The 24208-nt window shown below is 40.8% G+C and overlaps 3 protein-coding genes across 3 annotated transcripts; 2 read left to right on the top strand and 1 right to left on the bottom strand.

The window, feature by feature from the left end:
- The first annotated feature begins 6034 nt into the window (after positions 1 to 6034).
- LOC120031911 (fibroblast growth factor 23-like) lies at positions 6035 to 7243 on the top strand. Its single transcript, XM_038977755.1, has 3 exons — positions 6035 to 6269; positions 6376 to 6479; positions 6797 to 7243. Exons 1-3 carry the CDS (start codon positions 6035 to 6037, stop codon positions 7241 to 7243), a joined length of 786 nt encoding a protein of 261 aa, XP_038833683.1.
- A 5535-nt stretch (positions 7244 to 12778) lies between these two features.
- LOC120031922 (fibroblast growth factor 23-like) lies at positions 12779 to 13945 on the top strand. The gene is made up of 3 exons (XM_038977780.1): positions 12779 to 13046; positions 13153 to 13256; positions 13556 to 13945. The coding sequence occupies exons 1-3, from the start codon at positions 12779 to 12781 to the stop codon at positions 13943 to 13945; spliced, it is 762 nt and encodes a 253-aa protein (XP_038833708.1).
- A 2607-nt stretch (positions 13946 to 16552) lies between these two features.
- LOC120032008 (fructose-2,6-bisphosphatase TIGAR B-like) lies at positions 16553 to 22423 on the bottom strand. The gene is made up of 6 exons (XM_038977915.1): positions 22311 to 22423; positions 21821 to 21858; positions 19787 to 19908; positions 17676 to 17753; positions 17425 to 17535; positions 16553 to 17201 (listed from the first exon to the last, which is right to left on the bottom strand). Exons 1-6 carry the CDS (start codon positions 22340 to 22342, stop codon positions 16767 to 16769), a joined length of 816 nt encoding a protein of 271 aa, XP_038833843.1. The 5' UTR covers positions 22343 to 22423; the 3' UTR covers positions 16553 to 16766.
- Between the last annotated feature and the right edge of the window lie 1785 nt (positions 22424 to 24208).

The following is a 24208-nucleotide window of genomic DNA, read 5'->3' on the forward strand; positions in this document are numbered from 1 at the left end:
GAGGAGTGTAAGGCTTTGCCAGTCTTCACTTTACTTTGATGCGTGCCGTAATGGAAGTACGCTTCACCCTGCCCCAGTATCTGTGCGTTAGAGATGTCGACGATGAGTATGACGTGTCTTCTTTCTAACTCCCAGGAAGCTCCAAATCAAACTCCCATTAGACAGATCTGCAAGTGTTATAATATCAAAATACTTTCAGCTGAGAAACGATCGTAATTTAATCCCGTTACAGCCGGTATGTACTTCCAAAAAAAGACAAACAAAAAATTTACAAGCAACTAACATTTTTTTCCTATTCGGCACCTCCAATGTATTGAGATGTTGTAGACTTCGGACCTGTGCGTGGCATTAATGAGTGATGGGTGATTGGAGGTGCTGAATAGGCATTTTTTCTGTTGCTTGTCAATTTTTATTTACACCTTTTCTGGAAGTACATACTGATCGTAACTTGAGTAAATTAAGATAGGTGCTCAGCCAAACTCCATATTTGCTCAGTCAAACTCCATAACAAACGGATTTTGACATTATAACGCTTGCATAGCTGTCTAATGGGAGTTTGAATCGGAGCTTCCTGGGCGTTAAAGACATCTCTAACTCACAGATACTGGGGCAGCTTCACCCTGTCTTTGGGGTGGATGACTAATATCCTTAGCTTTTAGGAGTGAAATGGATACTTTTTATTACCTCAAAGAACCACTTGACTGGATAAAGAGATGCATGGAGTTACTGTATGCTCAAGGTAATACCTGTTATGTTTATCCTTTCTCTGAGACCTTTGAGCACTTGCTGGTCAACTCCCCTGTGTTCACGTTTGCTATTTTCAAGCAAAAAGGGGGATTGAGAACGAGACTACTTAAATGCACTTCCCTTGCTGCACGATGTGAGGTGCCTTGGTGTTCCCACTTGTGGCCCCCTTAAACTTGCATGTAAGAGACACCCACTGTAGTCAGAAATAGGGCTGACACTCCGAGGAGGGCGTCGGGGGGGCAGGTCTATCTCTGGTTTATTTTCTTTTTCTGTTATTAGATCGATTAAGTAATATACACTCTGGTACACAGAGAGAAGACTAGAGGAGAACTCAGCCATGAGTGTGGGGAGGTAGAGAAACTCAGTTGCCCACCCACAGTAGAAGTTTAACCGCCATGTGAGACTCTAGTCTCTCCACAAGGTAATTTAAACTTGGTGGGGCAGTTATGTGTTACAGACTGGATTCAAACCTCCTTTGTCTCAGAGCTCATTTGCATCATGGCTTGAAATGAACTGAAAAAGGGACTAGCATAAGAACGCACAATAAAACATGTATCTGCTCACAAACTGGGACACTGCTGACACCCAAAAGCTTTAGCGTTTGGCTTTGGGTGAGTGTGTGAAATGTAAAATTGCAAGCTTTTGTGCATCGCCATACATAAACACGTCTATTAAGCCAATGAAAAATGATGTAAATATTGACAAATGTGAAACAGAAAAAAGTACCAGGAACAAGTTGCGCAGTTCAGGTTGCACAGTGACCATCCATGATGGTGCCTGATGTCTTTTATGTTGGTGAGAATCGTTCCCATACATGATTATTTATTTAGTTGTTTGTTAATGTGTTTGGTGAAATCCCAGATCAGTGTGCTCTGCAGCACCATTGCAGTGCCAGAAAGTTGTTGGAAGCTGTAGTTGGATGGTTTTAAATGTAATTACGGGAGGCTCAGTTCCTAGAGTCAATGTGTAGCACCGGACTGAAGGACAGTGCAGTGCCTCATAGGTGATAGTGTTCTTTCCTCTGCTGCTGGTTACTTGAAAACTGAGGCTTCTCATTCTACCCGACCCCAAGTCACCCTCTGGGAATGTTCTCTTTGGTGGAGCCGAGGAGGAGCAGGACTATTTTAACCTAGGAAAGACTTATGGGATGCGGCCTGCTGTCTCTGTTTGTTGAATCCCCTGCAAGAATGTGTCTCGGCCAGGATGACTGGCTGCTCCCCACATACTCCCCTTTAACCAGTACCACCCCGGTCGTCAGATACCCCTGTGAAAACCCATGGGGCTGGAGGGACCTTGGGATTCCAGCAGTAACCCAGGAGCTTCCTCTCCTGCTTTAGTCCTTTTTTAGTTCACGGTCAGAGTCATGGACCAGTGTTGACCCTGACTCTGTGTCCAGGGTGGTCTGCTATTTGGGTCACCTCCCATCAAATCAATGTTTGTCTCTATTTGATAGTGTTATCTCTCTATTTGATTCATTTGCAATGAATTTGATGTAAAGCTAGTTGATCGGTTTTAAAGGGACATACATGGCTGTACTGGGTTGATTATTTATTTATGGAATTATTTATGCACTGTTTGAATGGTCTCCATAGAAAGACCATCAGTGGCCTCCAAGACTTCCATCTTGTCCTTAATTGCTCTTATAAGCGTGGCTTTAAAGCTACAGTCTGTGATTGGTGCATCCATTTTTGGACATTAAATGTAATGTAATGAGCCTTTATAGCCATTTATTCTTAAAGAATATAACTTAGAAATTTCTCATGACCTTAGTTAAACAGTGTACCCCATCAGAACCCAAAATATAAGCTTGGTTTATTCTACTGTTTGTGAACAATGTAATTGTAAACAAATACTATGGGTTAAAAATAGGTGAAAAAAATAAAAACTAGTGGCTAGGCAGCGTTTTGTTTTTCGAATCATAGACTGTAGCTTTAAAAATATATATATACAACTGTCATTGTCACTTTTCATATCTGATTGCCTGGCTGAGAATGCATGTGTCTGAGATCTACAGTTGTTTGAGTTATGTCTTTAATTTCTCTTGCCGAAGTTCAAACACTTGGTTTGATGCGTCTGCCCTGCATTAATGTGAATGCAGATTTCATTTTTGCTCCTCTCACACCCCTTCCCTCACACACTTGTGCGTAGCCTACATCTGAATACTTCCAGGGAGGGGACCTCTGCAGACTTGATGCAGTACTTGAGACAAATAGCAAAGTCACTGCAAGTCTCTATCCTCCCAGTTCTCTGTGTCTCTACAGCAGACCTTGTGGGCCACTGTGACGTCAACCAACCAACTGCTCTTCAGGAATCACCTGGCTCTGCCTGAGAACCAAGGCTCTGATCTCAAAAGACTGTGGACAAGAGCTTCCAATCCTATCTAAAACAACCCTTCCCTTACACTTTCGCAGTCTTTACAGAGAGGTCTTGGAACGGTTATTTAAAGATTTTAGTGGCACATTGGAGTATTGCAGGGGAGTTTCATATTGCAGAGTTAAACGATTTCCACAGTTTACAAGAGTCCGTTGAGGTTATTTTCAGGATTGATGGAAGCTTTCTCTAAAGGGCAGCACCTACCTACCTGTACACTTACTAGTGGTGTGCAACAGGAACTTACTTTTTTAGGATGGATTATTATGGACATACTGTCACAAGGTATAGTGGCCTGGATCAAATCTCCTTTTCCTAACTTGTTGTAATGAGCATATATGTACTGGAAGTAAATCCTGTTGTTTGTCTATTGGTTAAAGAGTGGTCTCAGAGATCAGACTAAAGACGTATTGCCGCTGTGACTGCATGTGGTATTACATGAAAACATTCTGGGATAGTTATTGACATTGGTAAAAGTAAAAACGAAAAATTAATCAGATACATTGTTCTGATAAAAGTGAGGCAAATATGTATTTAATAAGTTCAATGTGAGTTCATTTAACAGCTAAATCCTCATGTCAACATACCAGGGTATGAAGTGTGTGTGTGTGTGTGTGTGTGTGTGTGTGTGTGTGTGTGTGTGTGTGTGTGTGTGTGTGTGTGTGTGTGTGTGTGTGTGTGTGTGTGTGTGTGTGTGTGTGTGTGTGTGTGTGTGTAAGAGGCTTGCACGCCCTCCCTCAAAGTCAACAAGATGTCAAAGGTGCACCTTATCAGAGATCTTGGAAATATTGAAAGTAGTGCTGCTTGTGAAAAGTGAAAATGTGCTATCTTACAGTAGCTTATAAAATGCTGTCTTTCCTATGTCTGAGCATGGTAACGGGATAGTGAGGCAACTAAAATATGGAAGCCTAAAGATTACAGGTTGATATTCTGTTCCCTATCAGACTTGACCAAAACATACAATTGCAATAAATTCTAGTTCTTTTTGAAAATGATTTGTGAAATGTGTCAATTAACTTCAGCAGAGAAGGCATCCTGTTATCATGCTCCGCTAACTCTAAAAGCTGTCTGAAGCCCACCAAGCTTGATTGGGAGTGTGCCTGCATGTGTTTCCCTTGTGTGTTTCGGCAAAACTTTCTTTCTCTTGGTGTTGTACCCCTGCACTAAGGAGAGTGAGCTTCCACCTATGCCCCTTCTCTCTGTTAACATATACCTCACCTTCTGCCTTAGTTTTAATTTGTTATGACGATTGTAAAACAGTAGACTTCTGCAATCATTTATTTCTGAAAAACTGATGAGGCTACGTAAGAATACTAATATATTGAAAATGTTTTTCCTTTTATTTTTGTACGTATGTGCTGTGCACAGCATTCTACTGTATTCCTGAGATACCAATAAACGTTTGTTTTATACTTGTTGTTTTCTTGGTTTCTTATTGAGCCCGGGGCTGGATGGCTTTGTTAAAGGTGACAGAGAATAATGTACACGTCACCTAGGAGAGATCAAGTTGATCTCTCCCTAACACCTCACACACAAAGATGAGTGACTTATCAAACATATAGTGTGTAATGCACACTGACCAGTGCACTATGCCCTCTACAGCCTATTGCAATACTTAAGGTGATCTACTATTTTAAGGTTCAGGGCCACTGCTCTGCAAAATGTGACCCCTGAACCCCCTTATAGAATGTTGACACTTTTTATGTTGAAGCACCAACAACAAAGGCAAATCTGCAGTAGTTCTTGCTTGGAAAAGTGTCTAACATGAAATCATCATGTCTGAAGATTAGATTTGATGAACTTTATTGTCCCACCAGGGGGAAATTAATTTAGTCAGGTGCTTAAAAAGACCAAGTACATAAAACATATAAGCATAGTAATTAAATGAATTTGTAAGTGCTATAGGCTACATATATGAAATAAGATAGTTATGACTGGTCGTTATATTTTTATTTGGTCCGACACTAGGACCCCCTGTGCCGTCCATATTGTGGCATAGATTACCTTGTGGTTCCCTCTGCTGGTAAAACTGTAATGGTGGAATTGTTTGTGATGGGCAGTTGGCACCAATGACCATACTTTATTTAAGAGGGCCACTCATCGTCACATATACACACAGTGTAATGTTAATTTGGAGCTTAATTAGTATTAATCAGGCATGGATTTATGTTTTTATAATTAAATAGAAATGTCAGATAGAAATACAGCACTACATTAGATCTGTGTTTTTAAATGGTCAAATATGTATCTGAGTCTAAGATGTTGTCTTATCATTTAATTCAAACAGATTGTACCATAATGTTCAATTACTATCATACAATTACGTTTTCAAAACATTGGAAAGGTGTTGGAATATGTTGTATAGATTAGGGACAGGAAACCTTGGGAATTGGTTGTGTAGATTATCTTTAGCCTTATAAAATGGGTAAAACTGGACCCAATAAAGGGCATAACCTTGACTCATTGTTTTTTTCTATACCTCCCAAAAATATATAGGTAATTATAATATGCTTACTGGACAGAGAGGTATATTTCACACACTGAAATGACAGAGGTCACATGAGTCCAAGGATCCTGATTGTGAACGTTTTTATGCGTGAAAAAAAAGACTTCACTTTTGTACAGACATTGCTCAATGAGACTACTACGTTATTTGGTGACCAATACCTTTAGACAAACAGTCAGGTGGAGATGCACCCCCTTCCTTCCGCCGAGAGAAAGACCCACATCTGCGTTGGGGGCGAGCGCTGCGTAGGCTAAAGGATGCGAGCAGGAGTGGCATTTGGGTCCCTTTAAATAGAGCCGTTCTCAAACTTTGGACCATCAGATCAGCTGAAGTTTGTAAACAGTTTGCTGCAGAACTCACAGCTACATCCGAAATCTCTGTGATACATTTTCAGTGTTCTTTGGGGAAAAGATGGTAATAACCAAGACATCTGGGATGAGGGACGCCGTCCTTGTGCTCTTACTGGCTGTTCTTCAGGGATTTCGACTAGTAGACGCTCTTCCAAACCCATCACCTCTCCTGGGATCCAACTGGGGGAATCCGAGAAGATACGTACACCTGCAGACGTCTTCAGACGTGAACAATTTCTACCTTAAGATCAGTTTAAATGGCCACGTGCGCAAAACTACACTTCGAAGCTCATACAGTAAGTTCTTATTACACTTTTGCCGTTTCTTTTTGATTGAAATTTGGTTTGAAGTTTTTGTCTTTAATCTGCTTCTATAGGCTAACACAATTAATTTTGTCAACAGCTGTGATTTTATTGAAGGCGGAAACAAGAGAGCGCGTAGCGATACTTGGAGTCAAAAGTAACCGCTACCTGTGCATGGATGCCCTGGGAAACCCTTTCAGCTCTGTAAGTAAATGCCCATTTTCATTATCCATTGAACTGAAATACATGTTTCCTTAACATTTAGAATAAGACACGTGAGATAATTGAATGACACTTTTTCCTCATTTGAACCCTTCCTGACATAAACCATAAATGCGCTTTTACGCACGGATTTCAGACCACTTTTATCAAAACACACAGCCTATATCTTATCCTTTTTTGTTTTGTTTTACACTGGTCGAAGTGTTCTTGTGTTTAGCACTCAAGCAACACTTAAACAATTAAGTTAATGGATATACGTTTCTAAATTGCAGTTTTTACGTAAATGTATCTGTTTACAGACCGTTTGCCACAAGGAAGACTGTCTTTTTAACCACAAGTTATTGGAAAACCACCGCGACGTGTACTACTCTTGCAGAACTGGTATTCTGCTCAACTTGGAAGGGATAAAGCAAGTGTACACTGTGAGTCAGAATCTACCGCAAACCTCCCTCTTCCTGTCGGAGAAGAACACGGTGCCACTGGAGCGCCTCTTGCACCGGGAGAAGAGAAACCGGGTGGTTGACCCTTCTGATCCGTACAACATGCTGGGGCAGACGGAGGAGGATGAGGACTCCCGGGCTATGCCGGAGCTGGATGACACCTTGGAGACGGACCAGGAGGCTGAACTCCCCGAGGGACGCAACATCTCCAGGGAGACCCCCCAATCTCCCTCCGACGACCCGTGGAACGTGCATTCCCTAAACCCCCCTCCCAGCCCCCGTATAATGAATGCAATGGTGGGATAAGAGGACAGGACACTTGCCGTTGTACACCTGGTTTTAAGAATATAAATTGTGTGCGCGTTCACGTTGGATCTTTTCCAGCTGGTCTGGAAACAAACCCTAACTATTACACCTGTGAAAGTCTGACCGTGACAGGCATATTAGTCGTTTGTATATAGTCATAAGACGGAAAATTGTATTTTGTTCATTTTTCACTATAGCACAGTAGCTAGTTGAGCTGAAGTCACTTTATTAAATGTTTTACAATGTAAGAAGCCTACAAGAAAATACTCGGGTTATCAAATCAAGCTTTATTTATACAGCACATTTCAGACATGGAACGCAACACAATGTGCTTTACAGGAAAAACATTGTAAAAAAAACTATGAAAATAGAAGCTGAAATATTTACTAAACAACAAACATGAGATAAAAAAACAAAAGATGACACAAACTGAACAACAAAAAATGACCCCAATGAAAAGCAAAGCTAAAATGTGTGTTTTAAGATCTCTTTTATATATGTCCACAGTTGATCTCTTTTAAATATGTCCATAGTTTCGGCCCCCCTCAGGTTGTCTGGCATGCTTCTAAATGCTTCTTGGTCATAGGCTTTGGGTTTGTTAAAAGGCCAGTGCCATTGGACCTGAGGGACCTAACATAAAAGTATGTCTGACATGTATTGAGGTGCACAATCATGGATAGATTTAAAATCCAATAGAAGAATCTTAAAATTAATTCTAAAACTCACAGACAGCCAGTGCAGAGACCTTTAAAATTGGTGTAATGTGTACTCTCCGTCTGGTCTTGGTCAGTACCCGTGCTGCTGCATTCTATGTTTTGTAGTTGACTAATGGCTTTCTTGAGTAGACCAGACAGGAGAACATTACAGTAGTCAAGCCTGCTTGAAATAAAAGCATGGATGAGTCTCTATCAGCCTGAGTGAGAAACGGCCGCACCTTGGCAATGTTCCTCACGTGGTAAAAAGCTATTTTGGTCACATTCCTAATGTGTGATTTGAAATTTAGTTCAGAATCTGAAATAACACATCGTTTTTTACCTGGTTGTTTTATCTTTATTGCCCGTGAATTAAAATGTGCGGCTAGATTCTCTCTCTGGGCTTTGGCTCCAACAATAAGTACCTCATTCTTCTCTTGATTTAGCTGGAGGAAGTTGTGAGCCAACCAAGTATTTAAATAATAATTTATACGTGGAGCTAAAATCCTCTGGTGACACAGAAATGTAAAGATGTGTATCGTCTGCGTAGCAGTGCAAATTAATTCTGTGCTTTCTGATAACGCTGCCAAGGGGTAGCATATATAAACTGAACAGTACCAGACCCACAATCAAACGTTGTGGAACAACATGATATGTATTTTCTCCGAGTTATGTTCACCAAGGGTGACAAAGAACTCTTGACCAGTTAAATAGGTCCTAAACCAATTTAGAACTGGACCGGAGAGGCCAACCCACCTCTCCAGTCTGTCCAGAAGGACATCATGGTCAACAGTGTCGAACGCAGCACTTAAATCTAAGAGTACAAGGTCAGATTATGATGATGAAACTTAAACATATTCCATATAAAATTAGGCCTACTACAATGTTTAATATGCCAGTACGCCTACATGTTATAGGCCATTTTCTTGCAGTGAGACATTTAATTTAAAACGGGAATGAATGCTAGGCCTACACCCTACAGGGTATCAGAACACATAGAAAGGACAGGTTGGTGATAGGTGCTGGCCAGCAAAAGCAAGCAACAAAGCCAATCCTAAGAAAGTTGAAAGAAAGTATTTATTTATTTAAATCTATTCATTTATTGTTATTTCTAGTATTTATATGGATGCTTAACTGTTAAAGAGGAATTCTGAGTTGGCCTTTGATGGGTTATAGCTTCTGTTTCCCCAGAAAACCGGATGTGGGGACTCAGCTCAGGCGTTTCTTTTATGGCTGCTACATTAGGTTAGTTGTGAGTAGGCTGTGTGTGAGTGTTTGTGACATTTATCTTGAAAAATAAATTATTATGAACAAAATATGACTTTTTTTCAATGTATTTATTTTTTGGGGTTATATTTTAGATAAATATTTTAGTACTTATGGATGAAAAACGGCATACCTGAGATCATCATGATGTCATAATAGCAAGCAAATGCAGTTCTGGGTGGAGAAAAAGGCGTACTCTGTTTTGTTTCTGAATCGTCTGAATGGACTTGATATTGACAGTAATCTACAACGTTAGGGACTTTGTAATTATATAAATTACAATAAATCCCATATTCAGCAATATAAGATTTTTCATGTGTTATTTTGCTTATGTTTAGAGCTTGCAAGAAATGTATTTCACTGTACTTGTGTATTTGACATAAAAACTTAACTTGCTGTGTGTTGCTGTTTGAAAGGTTAGCAATCACACCAGTGTTACATCCCTGTTACATTATTGTTTACATCCCTGTTAGTGAGCATTTCTCTTTTGCCAAGATAATTCATCCACCTGACATATCCATCCACCTGCGGCATATCAAGAAGCTGATTAAACAGCATGATCATTACACAGGTGCACCTTGTGCTGGGAACAATAAAAAGGCCATGCTAAAATATGCAGTTTTGTCACACAACACAATGCTACAGGTGTCACAAGTTTTGAGGGATCGTGCAATTGGCATGCTGACTGTAGGAATGTCCACCAGAGCTGTTGCCAGAATTTAATTTAAATTTCTCTACCATAAGCCGCCTCCAACATCATTTTAAAGAATTTGGTAGTATGTCCAACCGGCCTAACAACTTCAGACCACGTGTATGGTGTCGTGTGGGCGAGCGGTTTTCTGATGTCAATGTTGTGAACAGAGGGCCCCATGGTGATGGTGGGGTTATGGTATGGGCAGGCATAAGCTGCAGACAACGAATACAATTCCATTTAATCTATGGCAATTTGAATGCACAAAAATACTGTGATGAGATCCTGAGGCACATTGTGAGGCCCATATTGTTTTAAGGTTTCTGTATTCCCAGTCATGTGAAATCCATAGATTAAAGTCTAATAAATGTATGATTTCCTCCTATGTACTGCAAATGAATGAAATTGCTGTATGTCACATTTATATATTTGACCCCTTTTTCGTAGTTACAGTCTTGTCCCATCTTTGCAACTCCCATACAGACTTGGGAGAGGGGAAGGTCAAGATCCGTGCGTCCTCCGAAACACAATCCAGGCAAGCCTCACTGGTTCTTGACACAATGCCCGCTTAACCCGGAAGCCAGCCGCACCAATGTGTCGGAGGAAACACTGTACACCTGTCGACCGTGTCAGCTTGCATTGCCATGGGTCTTCAGGATCTCCAGTGGCACAGCTAGCACTGTGATGCAGTGCCTTAGAACACCGCGCCACTCGGGAGGCCCTGCATTTATATTTTTGTTTAGTATATTTTATATAATTATAAATGGCATCAAACTGTTTAAAATCTTATTTCCCCCTAGCTGATCATTGTCTGCAGCCAGCTCTGATTATAATATAATGAAACAGGCAGGAAAAGTGAGCTCGTTTGTGGTAGTCGGTGAACCCTCAAACGTCTGTCCCGTAGCCCTGCATGGCATCGACTCTGCCACAAAAGCATGCCGAAGTGGCAAAGTTGATATCCACCTTTATAAACACAGGGTCTCTACAGTTATTGTTATTTGTGGTCGTAAACATTATTTTGAGGAAATTCTATGAGGGGGGGGGTGTTCAATTTATTTTAAAGTAAAAGGGGAGGGTCATGTGGAAATATTGTAACTTTGCATTTGCATTTTTTTTATGACACCTTGAGTTGGATAGGCCCCTCCCCCCTGGTACATTTTGATCTGTCCTTTAAGGAGCCTAACGTTACCATTACTCCTTAAAGTCCAACAACCTTATGTTATTTTCAGAGTTAGACTGGCTCTGGCAGCCCAAAACAGCCAAATACTCAATTTAAACATTAATCAATTTTCAATTGCGATATGTTTCCCCCTTGTTCATTCAATATAATCTATAAAAGCTTAAGCTGACCTCATGAAGCTGGTTGAGAGAATGCCAAGAGTGTACAAAGCTGTTATCAAGGCAAAGGGGGGCTACTTTGAAGAATCTAAAATCTAAAATATATGTTGATTTGTTCAACACTTTTTTGGTTACTACATGATTCCATATGTGTTATTTCATAGTTTGATGTTTTCACTATTATTCTACAATGTAGAAAAAAAAAATGAAATAAAGACAAACTCTTGAATAAACTTTTGAGTGGTACTGTAGTTCAACTGGAGGATCCAGCATTTTGCCTGGAAACCAATTGGTTGAAGAGAAAACACCAGTACTTCACTCAAGTTCAAACACAACTGCTTGTCACAGGATGTTAACAGGGTAACTTTGTTGTCTGGACACAGCAAGGCATTTCTGTCATCAATCTTCCCTGAGATGAGGCATTCATTCAAGACCTGTTGATCAGAACCCAAGCCTTTGTTGAACATCACCTGATTCCAGAGTTGCAGAAAAGGAAGTTGCAAATGGTATTGAATGAATAGGAGGAGGGATCAGCAGTAATCTGTTCCTGCAATAGACATCTGTTCGGCAAGATCACCTGCTGCATGGTGAAGTGGTTCCATTACAGATGTGTAGGAATCAAAAGGAAGACAGGACAATGGTTGTGTAATTCACATAGGAAGTAACCTAAACAAGAAGCGGCAGTGTTGTTTCTACACAAGGGGTAATATTGGACAAAGTAAGTCTAGCTCCCCCAGTCATCATCAACTATACACACAGTGTAATGTTAATTTGGAGCTTAATTAGTATTATTCAGGCATGGATTTATGTTTTTATAATTGTATAGAAAATACTAGATAGAAATAGAGCACTACATTAGATCTGTGTTTTTAAATAGTCAAATATTTATCTAAGTTTAAGATGTTGTCTTATCATTTAATTCGAACAGATTGTACCATAATGTTCAATTACTATCATATAATTACGTTTTCAAAACATTGGAAAGGTGTTGGGAATATGTTGTATAGATTAGGGACAGGAAACCTTGGGAATTGGTTGTATAGATTATCTATAGACTTATCTATAGTCAGTTTTTCAATGTGAAATGATTAATATGTTTCTATATCTATAAAAAATATCTAGGTCTATTATAATATGCTTACTGGACAGAGGGTTATATTGCACACACTGTGATGACATATGCAATTTAAATATTAGTGCAAGGATCATGGTTATGAAAGTGCCGATGTTTTAAAAAATACGTCACTTTTGTACAGACATTGCTCAAGGAGACTACTACGTTATTTGGTGACCAATACCTTTAGACAAACATTCAGGTGGAGATGCACCCCCTTCCTTCCGCCGAGAGAAAGACCCACATCTGCGTTGGGGGCGAGCGCTGCGTAGGCTAAAGGATGCGAGCAGGAGTGGCATTTGGGTCCCTTTAAATTGAGCCGTTCTCAAACGTTGGACCATCAGATCAGATGAAGTTTGAAAACAGCTTGCTGCTGATTTCAAAGCTACATCCGAAATCTCTGGGATACATTGTCTGTATTTTAGGGGTAAAAGATGGAAATAACCAATACATCAGGGGTGAGGGACGCCGTCCTTGTGCTCTTACTGGCTGTTCTTCAGGGATTTCGACTAGTAGACGCTCTTCCAAACCCATCACCTCTCCTGGGATCCAACTGGGGGAATCCGAGAAGACGTTGGACCATCAGATCAGCTGAAGTTTGCCAGTTTGCCAGTTTGCAGACGTCTTCAGACGTGAACAATTTCTACATTGAGATCAGTTTAAATGGCCACTTGCGCAAAACTACACTTCGAAGCTCATACAGTAAGTTCTTATTACATTTTTGCCGTTTGGTTTTGATTGAAATTTTGTTTTAAGTCTTTGTCTTTAATCTGCTTCTATAGGCTAACACATTTCATTTTGTCAACAGGTGTGATTTTATTGAAGGCGGAAACAAGAGAGCGCGTGGCGATACTTGGAGTCAAAAGTAACCGCTACCTGTGCATGGATGCCCTGGGAAACCCTTTCAGCTCTGTAAGTAAATGCCCATTTTCATTATCCATTGAATTGAAATACATGTTTTCTTAACATGTAGAATAAGACTCGTGAGAGAAGTTTCCTAATTTGAGCTCTTTCTGTCATATGCCTACCAAAAATGCGCTTTTACGCACGGATTTCAGACCACTTTTATCCAAACACATAGCCAATATAATATCACATTTTTACATTGGTCGAAGTGTTCTTGTGTTTAGCACTCAAGTAACACTTTGAAAATGAAGTTATTTTATGTACGTTTATAAATGGTCTGTTTGCGTAAATGTATCTGTTTACAGACTGTTTGCCACAAGGAAGACTGTCTTTTTAACCACACGTTATTGGAAAACCACCGCAACATGTACTACTCTTGGAGAACTGGCATTCTGCTCAACTTGGAAGGGATAAAGCAAGTGTACACGGTGGGTCAGAATCTACCGCAAACCTCCCTCTTCCTATCGGAGATGAACACCGTGCCGCTGGAGCGCCTCTTGCACCGGGAGAAGAGGAACCGGGTGGTTGATTCTTCTGATCCTTACAACATGCTGGGTCAAACGGAGGAGGATGAGGACTCCCGGGCAATGACGGAGCTGGATGACACCTTGGAGATGGACCAGGAGGCTGAAATCCCCGAGGGACGTCAAAGTCAAAGTCTCCCTCCGACGACCCGTGGAACGTGCATTCCCTAAACCCCCCTCCCAGCCCCCGTATCATTAATGGAATGATGGGATAAGAGGACAGGACACTCGCAGTTGTACGCTTGGGTTTATCAATGTAAGCTATGTATGTGTTCACGTTGGGTCTTTTCTAGCAGTTTTGCAATCAACCCTCAATGTTTTAAACTGATGTAATACTTGTGAAAGTCGGACCGTGCCACCATTTTTAGGGCATATTAGTAATTGATATGTAGTCATAAGATGAAATATGTATCCAAAAAAGTACCACATTAGAACGTTTTATTTCGGCCATTCTTCACTATAGCACAGTGAGTAACTCTTGGTTTCCGTGATTTTTGATTCCAGGACGCAAATTCTGTATTTGATTGCGCTCTGTTTACGGGGAGGATTCTTGATATGAAACTTAAACATATTCCATCTAAAATTAGCCCTACTATAATGTTTAATATGCCAGTAGGCATGCATGTTATAATGCATGTTCTTCAAGGGAGACGTTTAATTTTAAACGGAAATGAATGGTCCCCTCTACAGGGTATCAGAACAAATACGACAGGTTATATTGATTTAAATCTATTAATTTATTGTTATTTATAGTATTTATATGGATGCTTAACTGTTAAAGAGGAATTCTGAAAGCCTTCTCATAACTTACAGGTTATGTGTGTGAGGGCTAGTGACATTTATCTTGAAAAAATGTATTATGTTGAAGAAAATATGACTTTTTACAATTAATTTATATTGTATTTTAGATTAATATTTTAGAACTTCAGGATGAAGAACTGTATACTCACAGCCACTTCATCCTAGAATTCTATGTATGATGCAATCATATAAGTACGGGCTAAATGTGTGAGGAAGCTCTGTGTCACATTAAGTGCTAAGCAGGTTGACCATTGACTCATTCACTTCGAGCTTCCAGTCATTAAGGTTGCATGTCTCACGCTTCCGCATCTCATTATGGAGAAAATTGTCATATCTTAGTTTTTGCCAAACCATCACTGTCTACAAATAAACATTTCCACATTCTAATTTCGTTTCACTCTCACTAAGTAACATGTTGGAGGTATTTTAGTCAAAGGAACACATTACAGTGACCACTAATCTTTGTCCTGTTTCACTTTGAGGTTAAACCACATTGACCTGGCTGTCACATCTGAGAGGAGCCTTAACAATCTCAGTGGTGGTCATGAGTGAAGGCACATTTTTTAGATTGATATGATAGTGTAGATATTTTTCAATATTTTTTAGGCAGTTTATTCACACATTGCAATATTCTTTCAAAAAAAAGAGCTGTAATAACACTTGAGTTTTATGCAAACCCACCCATTCATGTTGAAGGATCAGATTTAGTACAGATGTTTATGCTGCCACTGGTGCCTTCGGAACATTACTCATGGTTGTCTCTGGAACAATCTAGACACAGGTCAGTAGCTGTCGCATAATTTAATTGCCCCAGTTCTTTGACCGGTCACGCTCTGCCTGAGCACTGAAACGTAAGTGATTTCTATCAGGTTATAAACATGAGCAAGCCTGTAACTCGGAAGGGGGCCCTCGGGTGATTAAACCTGATATTTCCCACCCTGCAAACGTCCAGCTGTTCAAATCCTGCTTTGCATAAATAAACTACAAGACTTGCACAAGCTATTGCCTCTTATGCAACCTTCAGTGACAATTACATTTGAGCAAGATCAGAGGAAGCTTGTGACCACTTTGAACACTTGAAATACATAGCCATTGAACATGTTAAACACCAATATTGAAGCCTTGTATTGTATTGATTAATCACAACCAAAATAATACAAAACAATACTGTAACTCTGTACTTTTTGCAGTGTACAATTTATTATCTCATAATGGACAAGGACCACAAAAAGTGATAACTCCACATTGCATTGTAAAGGCTTTAAAAGATAATGACATTCCTCACACTTTTCTGCCTTTGGTATAATATGACAAAAACAATACAACTAAATCTTCAACATGATCAACTTAGTAGTGGAAACAAACCATTACATTATCCACACTAAAACATTCCAAACAAGTCCTCATTTCATTGGACTATGACACAGGAAGTGTTTAGTTTCCATAGAACATTCCATGGATAAATATTGGAAGACCGGGAAAATCGACTCACACAGGATATACAGACATCCTGCCAATAGTTCTGCAGAATTTGCACTGAGCAATGATCTACTGTAAAATAGATACATGATATCACTACAGGGATATGGACCCAACTTCAGACTGATTCAAGCTGTACCATTCGACCTCTCAAGCCAACCCACCCCGATCTCTAGCCAAATAAATACACAATCAAACGAACAACTGAGGTAGTACATTCTTGTGTGTAATTGCCATCGCAGCGCCAGCATCTTTTCTGCTGTTGTCAAACCTGTCAGCATTACACGTCATTGTTGGAGTGACAGTGTGTGTGATGAGTCATCATTAAGGACTGGTATAGTGACTCCAAGAACATCAGAAAAGGTAGAAGATACCGATCTTCAAAATCTATCCACTTTGGGGAACTTCCAATACATATTCATAAAAGAGCCTAGGTCACCATGGGTGAGGTCACATAACGTGTAGGTTACTTAAAAAGCTTTAAAACAGGCGAAGATATAAACTGTGCAAAAATGCTTAATTTATTTACTGTGTATAAAATAAAAAATGAATCAATTGGTGATTTGTGTTCTTCGATGACCCTACTAAAATCTCCCCCCAACTCATATCATCAATATTAGACAGGTCACTTTCAGTGGTTTGTTAGCTACAGTAAATAACATTTAAACAGAACAGAGTAGTGACTAAACCTTTTGTGTTGCCTTGTCCATCTTTAATGTGTGATGTAACATATGTTATGGGAGGTCAGGTGGTCCTTCCTGTTGGTGAAAACACAGCGGACAGCAGAGAGCGCCAGGCCAGACTCTGTGGGAGACACGATGAGGACAAAGCGGCTGATGCCTGTGTTGGGGCAGGCTGACAACAACTTGGACATCTTCAGGCCCTGGGGCAGAGAGCACTGCAGGTCCTCCACAAAATGTCTCACAGCCACACGGATGTAGGCCCCGTGGCTCACCACCAGGGCATGGAGAGGGACACCCTCCATCCCGTCGTCAGGCAGACCAGGTAGGGGCCCATCTGTGCCAGACTCAGCTGCACCGGCCCCGGCCTCTCTCCCTACAGCAGCAGAACTCTGTCCTGAGCAGCCGTGGTTGTCAACCATGCGCTGGTAAAGGGACTTTAGAAACTTCTTGCATCGCAGCCTTACCTTGAGGGAGACAGACACACGTTTAAAATATACAAGGACTAAAATAATACTTATCTCCCTAGAAGAAAAATCTATTAATGATGTGTTGAGCTTCTGCCTTGAAGTTCCGAGTTGAACCCCTGCATGGCACTGTTGGCCATGGAATCCAGCTCTGAGCTGTTGGCAGCTAGCCAACAGCAGGGCCAAAGGGAAAGCTGATAAAATGTTTAGATCCCAGTCTAACCTGTTCCAAGGTCTCCCCTCCTGGAGGAGTATAGTCTCGACACGACTGGCCGGCTCTGTTAGCCATGTTCTTTAGATCCTCCTTGGGCCGTCCTTCTGCGATCCCAAAACCCTGTATGATTGATGAACCACTTTGATGATACTTTTCTATGCATTGTATTTGAATGTCAAACTAAGGTCCCTGTTGAGGTAGACTGGGCTGGATCAAATGTATACTACATACATGCAATAGGAGGCATATGAAAGACTTACCCTCTCTCTGAGTAACGGGTCAAAGACCATTTCAACGCCCGAGGAGTGAACATTGTTCCTCATAATGATTTCTGCAGTCTGACAAAGGATAAGGATGTGTGAACAATGACAGCATTGTCTTAATCTCCACACCTACAACCAAATCAGCTACTAGGCTAGAAACTAACATTGCCCTCATTACTGTACTTCTAAACTCAGCAAAAAAAGAAACGTCCCTTTTTCTGGACCCTGTCAAAGATAATTCGTAAAAATCCAAATAACTTCACAGATCTTCATTGTAAAGGGTTTAAACACTGTTTCCCATGCTTGTTCAATGAACCATAAACATTAATGAACATGCACCTGTCGTTAAGACACTAACAGCTTACAGACGGTAGGCAATTAAGGTCAGTTATAAAAACTTAGGACACTAAAGAGGCCTTTCTACTGACTCTGAAAAACACCAAAAGGTAGATGCTCAGGGACCCTGCTCATCTGCATGAACGTGCCTTTGGCATGCTGCAAGGAGGCATGAGGACTGCAGATGTGGCCAGGGCAATAAATTGCAATGTCCATACTGTGAGACGCCTAAGACAGCGCTACAGGGAGACAGCTGATCATCCTCGCAGTGGCAGACCATGTATAACAACACCTGCACAGGATCGGTACATCCGAACATCACACCTGCAGGACAGGTACAGGATGGCAACAACTGCCCGAGTTACACCAGGAATGCACAATCTCTCCATCAGTGCTCAGACTGTCCGCAATAGGCTGTGAGGCTGGACTGACAGCTTGTAGGCCTGTTGTAAGGCAGGTCCTCACCAGATATCACCGGCAACAACGTCGCCTATGGGCACAAACCCACCGTCGCTGGACCAGACAGGACTGGCAAAAAGTGCTCTTCACTGACGAGTCGCGGTTTGTCTCACCAGGGGTGATGGTCAGATTCGCGTTTATCGTCGAAGGAATGAGCGTTACACCAAGGCCTGTACTCTGGAGCGGGATCAACTTGGAGGTGGATGGTCCATCATGGTCTGGGGCGGTGTGTCACACAGCATCATCGGACTGAGATAGTTGTCATTGCAGGCAATCTCAATGCTGTGCGTTACAGGGAAGACATCCTCCTACCTCATGTGGTACCCTTCCTGCAGGCTCATCCTGACATGACCCTCCAGCATGATAATGCCACCAGCCATACTGCTCGTTCTGTGCGAGATTTCCTGCAAGACAGGAATGTCAGTGTTCTGCCATGGCCAACGAAGAGCCTGGATCTCAATCCCATTGAGCACATCTGGGACCTGTTGGATCGGAGGGTGAGGGCTAGGGCCCTTCCCCCCAGAAATGTCTGGGAACTTGCAGGTGCCTTGGTGGAAGCGTGGGGTAACATCTCACAGCAAGAACTGGCAAATCTGGTGCAGTCCATGAGGAGGAAATGCACTGCAGTACTTAATGCAGCTGGTGGCCAAACCAGATACTGACTGTTACTTTTGATTTTGACCCCCCCCCTTCAATATTCAATTTCTGTTAGTCACATGTCTGTGGAATGTGTTCAGTTTATGTCTGTTGTTGAATCTTGTTATGTTCATACAAATATTTACACGTGTTAAGTTTGATGAAAATAAACGCAGTTGACAGTGAGAGGATGTTTCTTTTTTTTTTTGAGTTTAGTTCTACCCGCTGACATTTCTCATATCCTGTAGTCTACTTCTGAGGTTCAATATATCCTCTGCTCTCTTCCCTCCTTCACAGTAACATATACAATGGAGAAGTTTTGTTCCAGGAATTATTGAAGTGACTTTAATGTCTCATCTGAGTCTTTCCCACTGAAAAGGTGTTGTAGTAAGGAATGATTTTACTTTGACATCAGTTGCCAACATCTCCTGCCATTTTCTGCTATTGAACGGCAGTGACAGTGCAGCCGCAATTATAAGTCCACACTGGGAATCTAAACTAAAATGAGGTTACATCCTACATCTGCTGTGCATTGTTAATCTTTCTGGTGGTCAACTAACCTTGGTCCCAGGCTCAATTGCTACATAGAGCCAGCTGGGTGGACGAGGTTAGGGTCACCTAACCGTAACCTAAGACGACATCCCATGTAACACCAGTGGCATCTCAGGAAAACTCACCTGTCTGGCGCGCTGCAGGTTACTGACAAACACGTTGGAGAACCTGAGCTCTCTGAGGTACAGTCCTGCAGCCTCTGCCTGCTGGATCCCCGGCTCCGACAGGGAAGTGTCCACCCCCTGACCTGACAGCACAAGACCAACAGGTAGAGTTGAAGTCGGAAGTTTACATACACCATAGCCAAATACATTTCAACTCAGTTTTTCACAATTCATGACATTTAATCCTCGTAACAATTCCCTGTCTTAAGTCAGTTAGGATCACCACTTTATTTTAAGAGTGTGAAATGTCAGAATAATAGCAGAGGACTTATTTCAGCTTTTATTTCTTTCATCACATTCCCAGTGGGTCAGAATTTTACATACACTCAATTAGTATTTGGTAGCATTGCCTTTAAATTGTTTAACTTGGGTCAAACGTTTCGGGTAGCCTTCCACAAGCTTCCCACAATAAGTTGGGTGAATTTTGGCCCATTCCTCCTGACAGAGCTGGTATAACTGAGTCAGGTTTGTAGGCCTCCTTGCTCGCACACGCTTTTTCAGTTCTGCCCACAACTTTTCTATGGGATTGAGGTCAGGGCTTTGTGATGGCCACTCCAATACCTTGACTTTGTTGTCCTTAAGCCATTTTGCCACAACTTTGGAAGTATTCTTGGTGTCATTGTTCATTTGGAAGACCCATTTGCGACCAAACTTTAACTTCCTGACTGAGGTCTTGAGATGTTGCTTCAATATATCCACATCATTTTCCTCCCTCATGATGGCATCTATTTTGTGAAGTGCACCAGTCCCTCCTGCAGCAAAGTACCCCCACAACATGATGCTGCCATCCCTGTGCTTCACAGTTGGGATAGTGTTCTTCGGCTTGCAAGCCTCCCATTTTTCCTCCAAACATAACGATGGTCATTATGGCCAAACAGTTCCATTTTTGTTTCATCAGACCAGAGGACATTTCTCCAAAAAGTACGATCTTTGTCCCCATGTGCAGTTCCAAACCGTAGTCTGGCTTTTTTTAATGGAGGTTTTGGAGCAGTAGCTTCTTCCTTGCTGAGCGGCCTATCAGGGTAAGTCAATATAGGACTCGTTTTACTGTGGATATAGATACCTTTGTATCTGATTCCTCCAGCATCTTCACAAGGTCCTTTGCTGTTGTTCTGGGATTGATTTGCACTTCTCAACACCAAAGTACGTTCATCTCAAGGAGACAGAACACGTCTCCTTCCTGAGCGGTATGACAGCTGCGTGGTCCCATGGTGTTCATACTTGCGTACTATTGTTTGTACAGATGAACGTGGTACCTTCAGACGTTTGGAAATTGCTCCCAAGGATGAACCAGATGTGTTTAGATCTACAATTTTTTTTCGGAGGTTTTGGCTGATTTCTTTTGATTTTCCCATGATGTCAAGCAAAGACGCACTGAGTTTGAAGGTAGGCCTTGAAATACATCCACAGGTACACCTCCAATTGACTCAAATTATGTCAATTAGCCTATTAGAAGCTTCTAAAGCCATTACATAATTTTCTGGAATTTTCCAAGCCGTTTAAAGGAACAGTCAACTTAGTGTATGTAAACTTCTGAGCCACTGGAATTGTGATACAGTGAATTATAAGTGAAATAATCTGTCTGCAAACAATTGGTGGGAAAATGACTTGTGTCATGCACAAAGTAGATGTCCTAACAGACTTGCCAAAAAAATAGTTTGTTCACAAGAAATTTGGGGAGTCGCTGAAAAACGAGTTTTAATGACTCCAACCTAACTGTATGTAAACTTCCGACTTCAACTGTATACACACTTAGAAAACCAGTTGGATAAGGGATTAGTCAGTGTTTGTGTGAATTACCATTATTTTAACATTCCCCCTCAAGTGAACATGGAAACAGATGAGGATCAATAACTTTGATTCTACTAGCTGATACATGAGCAACAAGGAAAGGTTTATAGCTGGTTCTTACAGCCTTTGTTTTTAAATCACACATGATTCCCGAGTGAAGGTCATTACTGGTCAAGGTTGGAATGTTTACAAATGACAACATACCTTGTAGCAACTTCTCCTTGTTGTATTGTGTCTCCCCACTGTGAAATTGAGAAGATAATCATTTTGAAAATTACATGCACAGCAATTTTCTGAGGATAAAGAGTATCAGATAAATTCTAGAGGTGCACAAATAGCTTAAAAGTTAACGTTAATAGCTTTGATCACTTGCATGTCTTTCAAGGAGGCTGCATGGGAGATAGGCTTTATATGTGGTCTATGGAGAGAGGACACTCAGGGTGACACTGCTTCGATATGGTGGCAGAATAAGAAACCTATGGATTTAGTTAGGCAGCCGCTTTGGCACAGAATAATACTGTTAGATGATACATTTGAATAGGCAACACGCTTCCTAGCTAATATTGTCGGCAACTGACAGCTGTGCTTTGAAGTGGTTCAATAGGGTTGTCAAGAATGCAGAAGCCTACGTACATTTTAGTAAATATATTATACATACAGCACACAAAACAGAAAGGTGGTGGTATTTACTTACTGTCGAACAACGGTCAAGCTAAATGTAAGCATTTTAGGCTTAGCCAAAAGATTTTCTGCCTCCTTACTGGCTCAATGTTTACGTTTTTTTTCCTAGGTCTATGACACGTGGACTTGACGTCAAACGTCACGAGGTCTACTCTAACAGACCAATGGCATTGCAGAAGGTGAGAAATGAATAATACATGTTCTAGTTAAAAAGAAATACAAATGTTATTATTAAGATTGTTCCCTGGTCAAACACAATTCTTTGAACAATTGAACAATTCTTAGAACATTGTCGTCTAGAATAATAATTTCATGAACACTAAATGCCTTTCGTGAGGTGAAGATAACCGTTTTGTATGTAATTCCAGAGAGAATAGGCAAGGCATTAAAAAAGCAATACATTTGTCAATGAACTACAACTATTGGGGGGGGGGGGTGAATTAGTGGGAAAATTATCCGAATTGGATTGCTTGTCTACCAGCCATTGGTGTGTAATGGTATGTGATAAATGTAGCCTATTCATTGAAGTAAAGAGAGGGAGTTTAAGGATGCTTGCAACTGAAGAGGTACAAAACCATTCAATTTGAGTTGGATATATTTTCTTCAACATTATAGGTTGTTTACCACTCTGTATATTTTATCATCTAAAGAAAGCTGCTATATAGTAAGTCATTACTAGTATCTCACCTCTGAAGATTCAATACTGCAATTGTTAGTGAGAAGATATAATACCCAAACAACTTGTGCTTTAGTGTACATTTCCAAAACTCTATGTCAAATATACAAAGAGAATTGTAAGAAGTGTGAAGAGGTATGTGGCTCTGCGGTTTAAACAATACCATGCAGCCAAGAATTTGTAGGTTCAAATATCATCTTGTGTGTGTGTTTGTGTACGTTTCTGCAACTCTCGATGTCAAAATTACAAAGAGTATAAAAAGTGTGAAGAAGTCTGTGGCTCGGAGGTTAAAACCATACCTTGCACCTGAGTTGAATGTTTTATCCTATACTCTTACACTTCAGTGTGGATTTCTGCAACTCTTAACGTCAAACATACAGAGGAAGAAGAAGCATTAACCTTTTACTGCAGTGGGCAGTATCAGGGTCACGCAGTGTTTCTTGGTAGTCTTAAACAAATCTACTTTGAAACAAAAGTATACACCTCACACACATGGTTATGGGATTAAAAAAAAGAAAAAACCTGTACCATATCAGATTTAGAGTTGAAATGTATAATTTTTTTTGTCTGCATCCCAATATTACACTTTAAATACATCACAGAACACAAATATAGCAAAACAGTTTTACATAAACACCAGATTTTGGGGCGTAAAAATAAATAGTTTATTATTTATGAAATTATGTAAAATATTAATATGATTCCACTTGAGGCCACTAGGTCATTTGTCTGCAGGAAAGGGGTACAGACTTGGTGGTTTAATAGTCATAGAACTGACTTACAGCCAAGAGGTTGTGGGTTTAATATCATTTATGTGTGCTTTTGTATACATTTTTGCAACTCTCATTGTCAAAATTACAAAGGAGAACGTTTGAAGGAGTCTCTGGTTCTGGCGTAAGGATCCCACCCCATAAGAAGTTTGAACCCACGGCCACTAGGTCAGATAAGCCTATAGCTGCAGACACAAAATAGCCTTTTGGTGCAGCATATCTTCAATCAAATGAGAAGCCATTTAGCACCTTCAAGCTTCAACTTACCTTCATATGGGCCTGCATAGTTACTTGACTGCACAGTACACCACCACCAACCCAATTACTCTACACATTTCACCTTCCCTTTATCTCATCCACCAGCTGGCTCTCTATGCACCAGCAATTTGAGCCTGGGGACAAGGTTAACCTTCCCTTAACCAGCACAGAACAGAAGTACATTACTAGCCAGTAAAGATGCTTCAC

The sequence above is a fragment of the Salvelinus namaycush genome, chromosome 38 (assembly GCF_016432855.1).
Source record: "Salvelinus namaycush isolate Seneca chromosome 38, SaNama_1.0, whole genome shotgun sequence".
Lineage (NCBI taxonomy): Eukaryota > Metazoa > Chordata > Actinopteri > Salmoniformes > Salmonidae > Salvelinus > Salvelinus namaycush.

Coding starts and splice junctions, on each gene's coding strand:
- LOC120031911 (XM_038977755.1), top strand. CDS start 6,035: ATGGTAATAACCAAGACATCTGGGATGAGGGACGCCGTCCTTGTGCTC. Junction 6,270..6,375: donor TACACTTCGAAGCTCATACA/GTAAGTTCTTAT, acceptor TTTTGTCAACAG/CTGTGATTTTATTGAAGGCG. Junction 6,480..6,796: donor TGGGAAACCCTTTCAGCTCT/GTAAGTAAATGC, acceptor ATCTGTTTACAG/ACCGTTTGCCACAAGGAAGA.
- LOC120031922 (XM_038977780.1), top strand. CDS start 12,779: ATGGAAATAACCAATACATCAGGGGTGAGGGACGCCGTCCTTGTGCTC. Junction 13,047..13,152: donor TACACTTCGAAGCTCATACA/GTAAGTTCTTAT, acceptor TTTTGTCAACAG/GTGTGATTTTATTGAAGGCG. Junction 13,257..13,555: donor TGGGAAACCCTTTCAGCTCT/GTAAGTAAATGC, acceptor ATCTGTTTACAG/ACTGTTTGCCACAAGGAAGA.
- LOC120032008 (XM_038977915.1), bottom strand. CDS start 22,342: ATGCTTACATTTAGCTTGACCGTTGTTCGACA. Junction 21,859..22,310: donor AGCTTGACCGTTGTTCGACA/GTAAGTAAATAC, acceptor TCAATTTCACAG/TGGGGAGACACAATACAACA. Junction 19,909..21,820: donor CAAGGAGAAGTTGCTACAAG/GTATGTTGTCAT, acceptor TTGTGCTGTCAG/GTCAGGGGGTGGACACTTCC.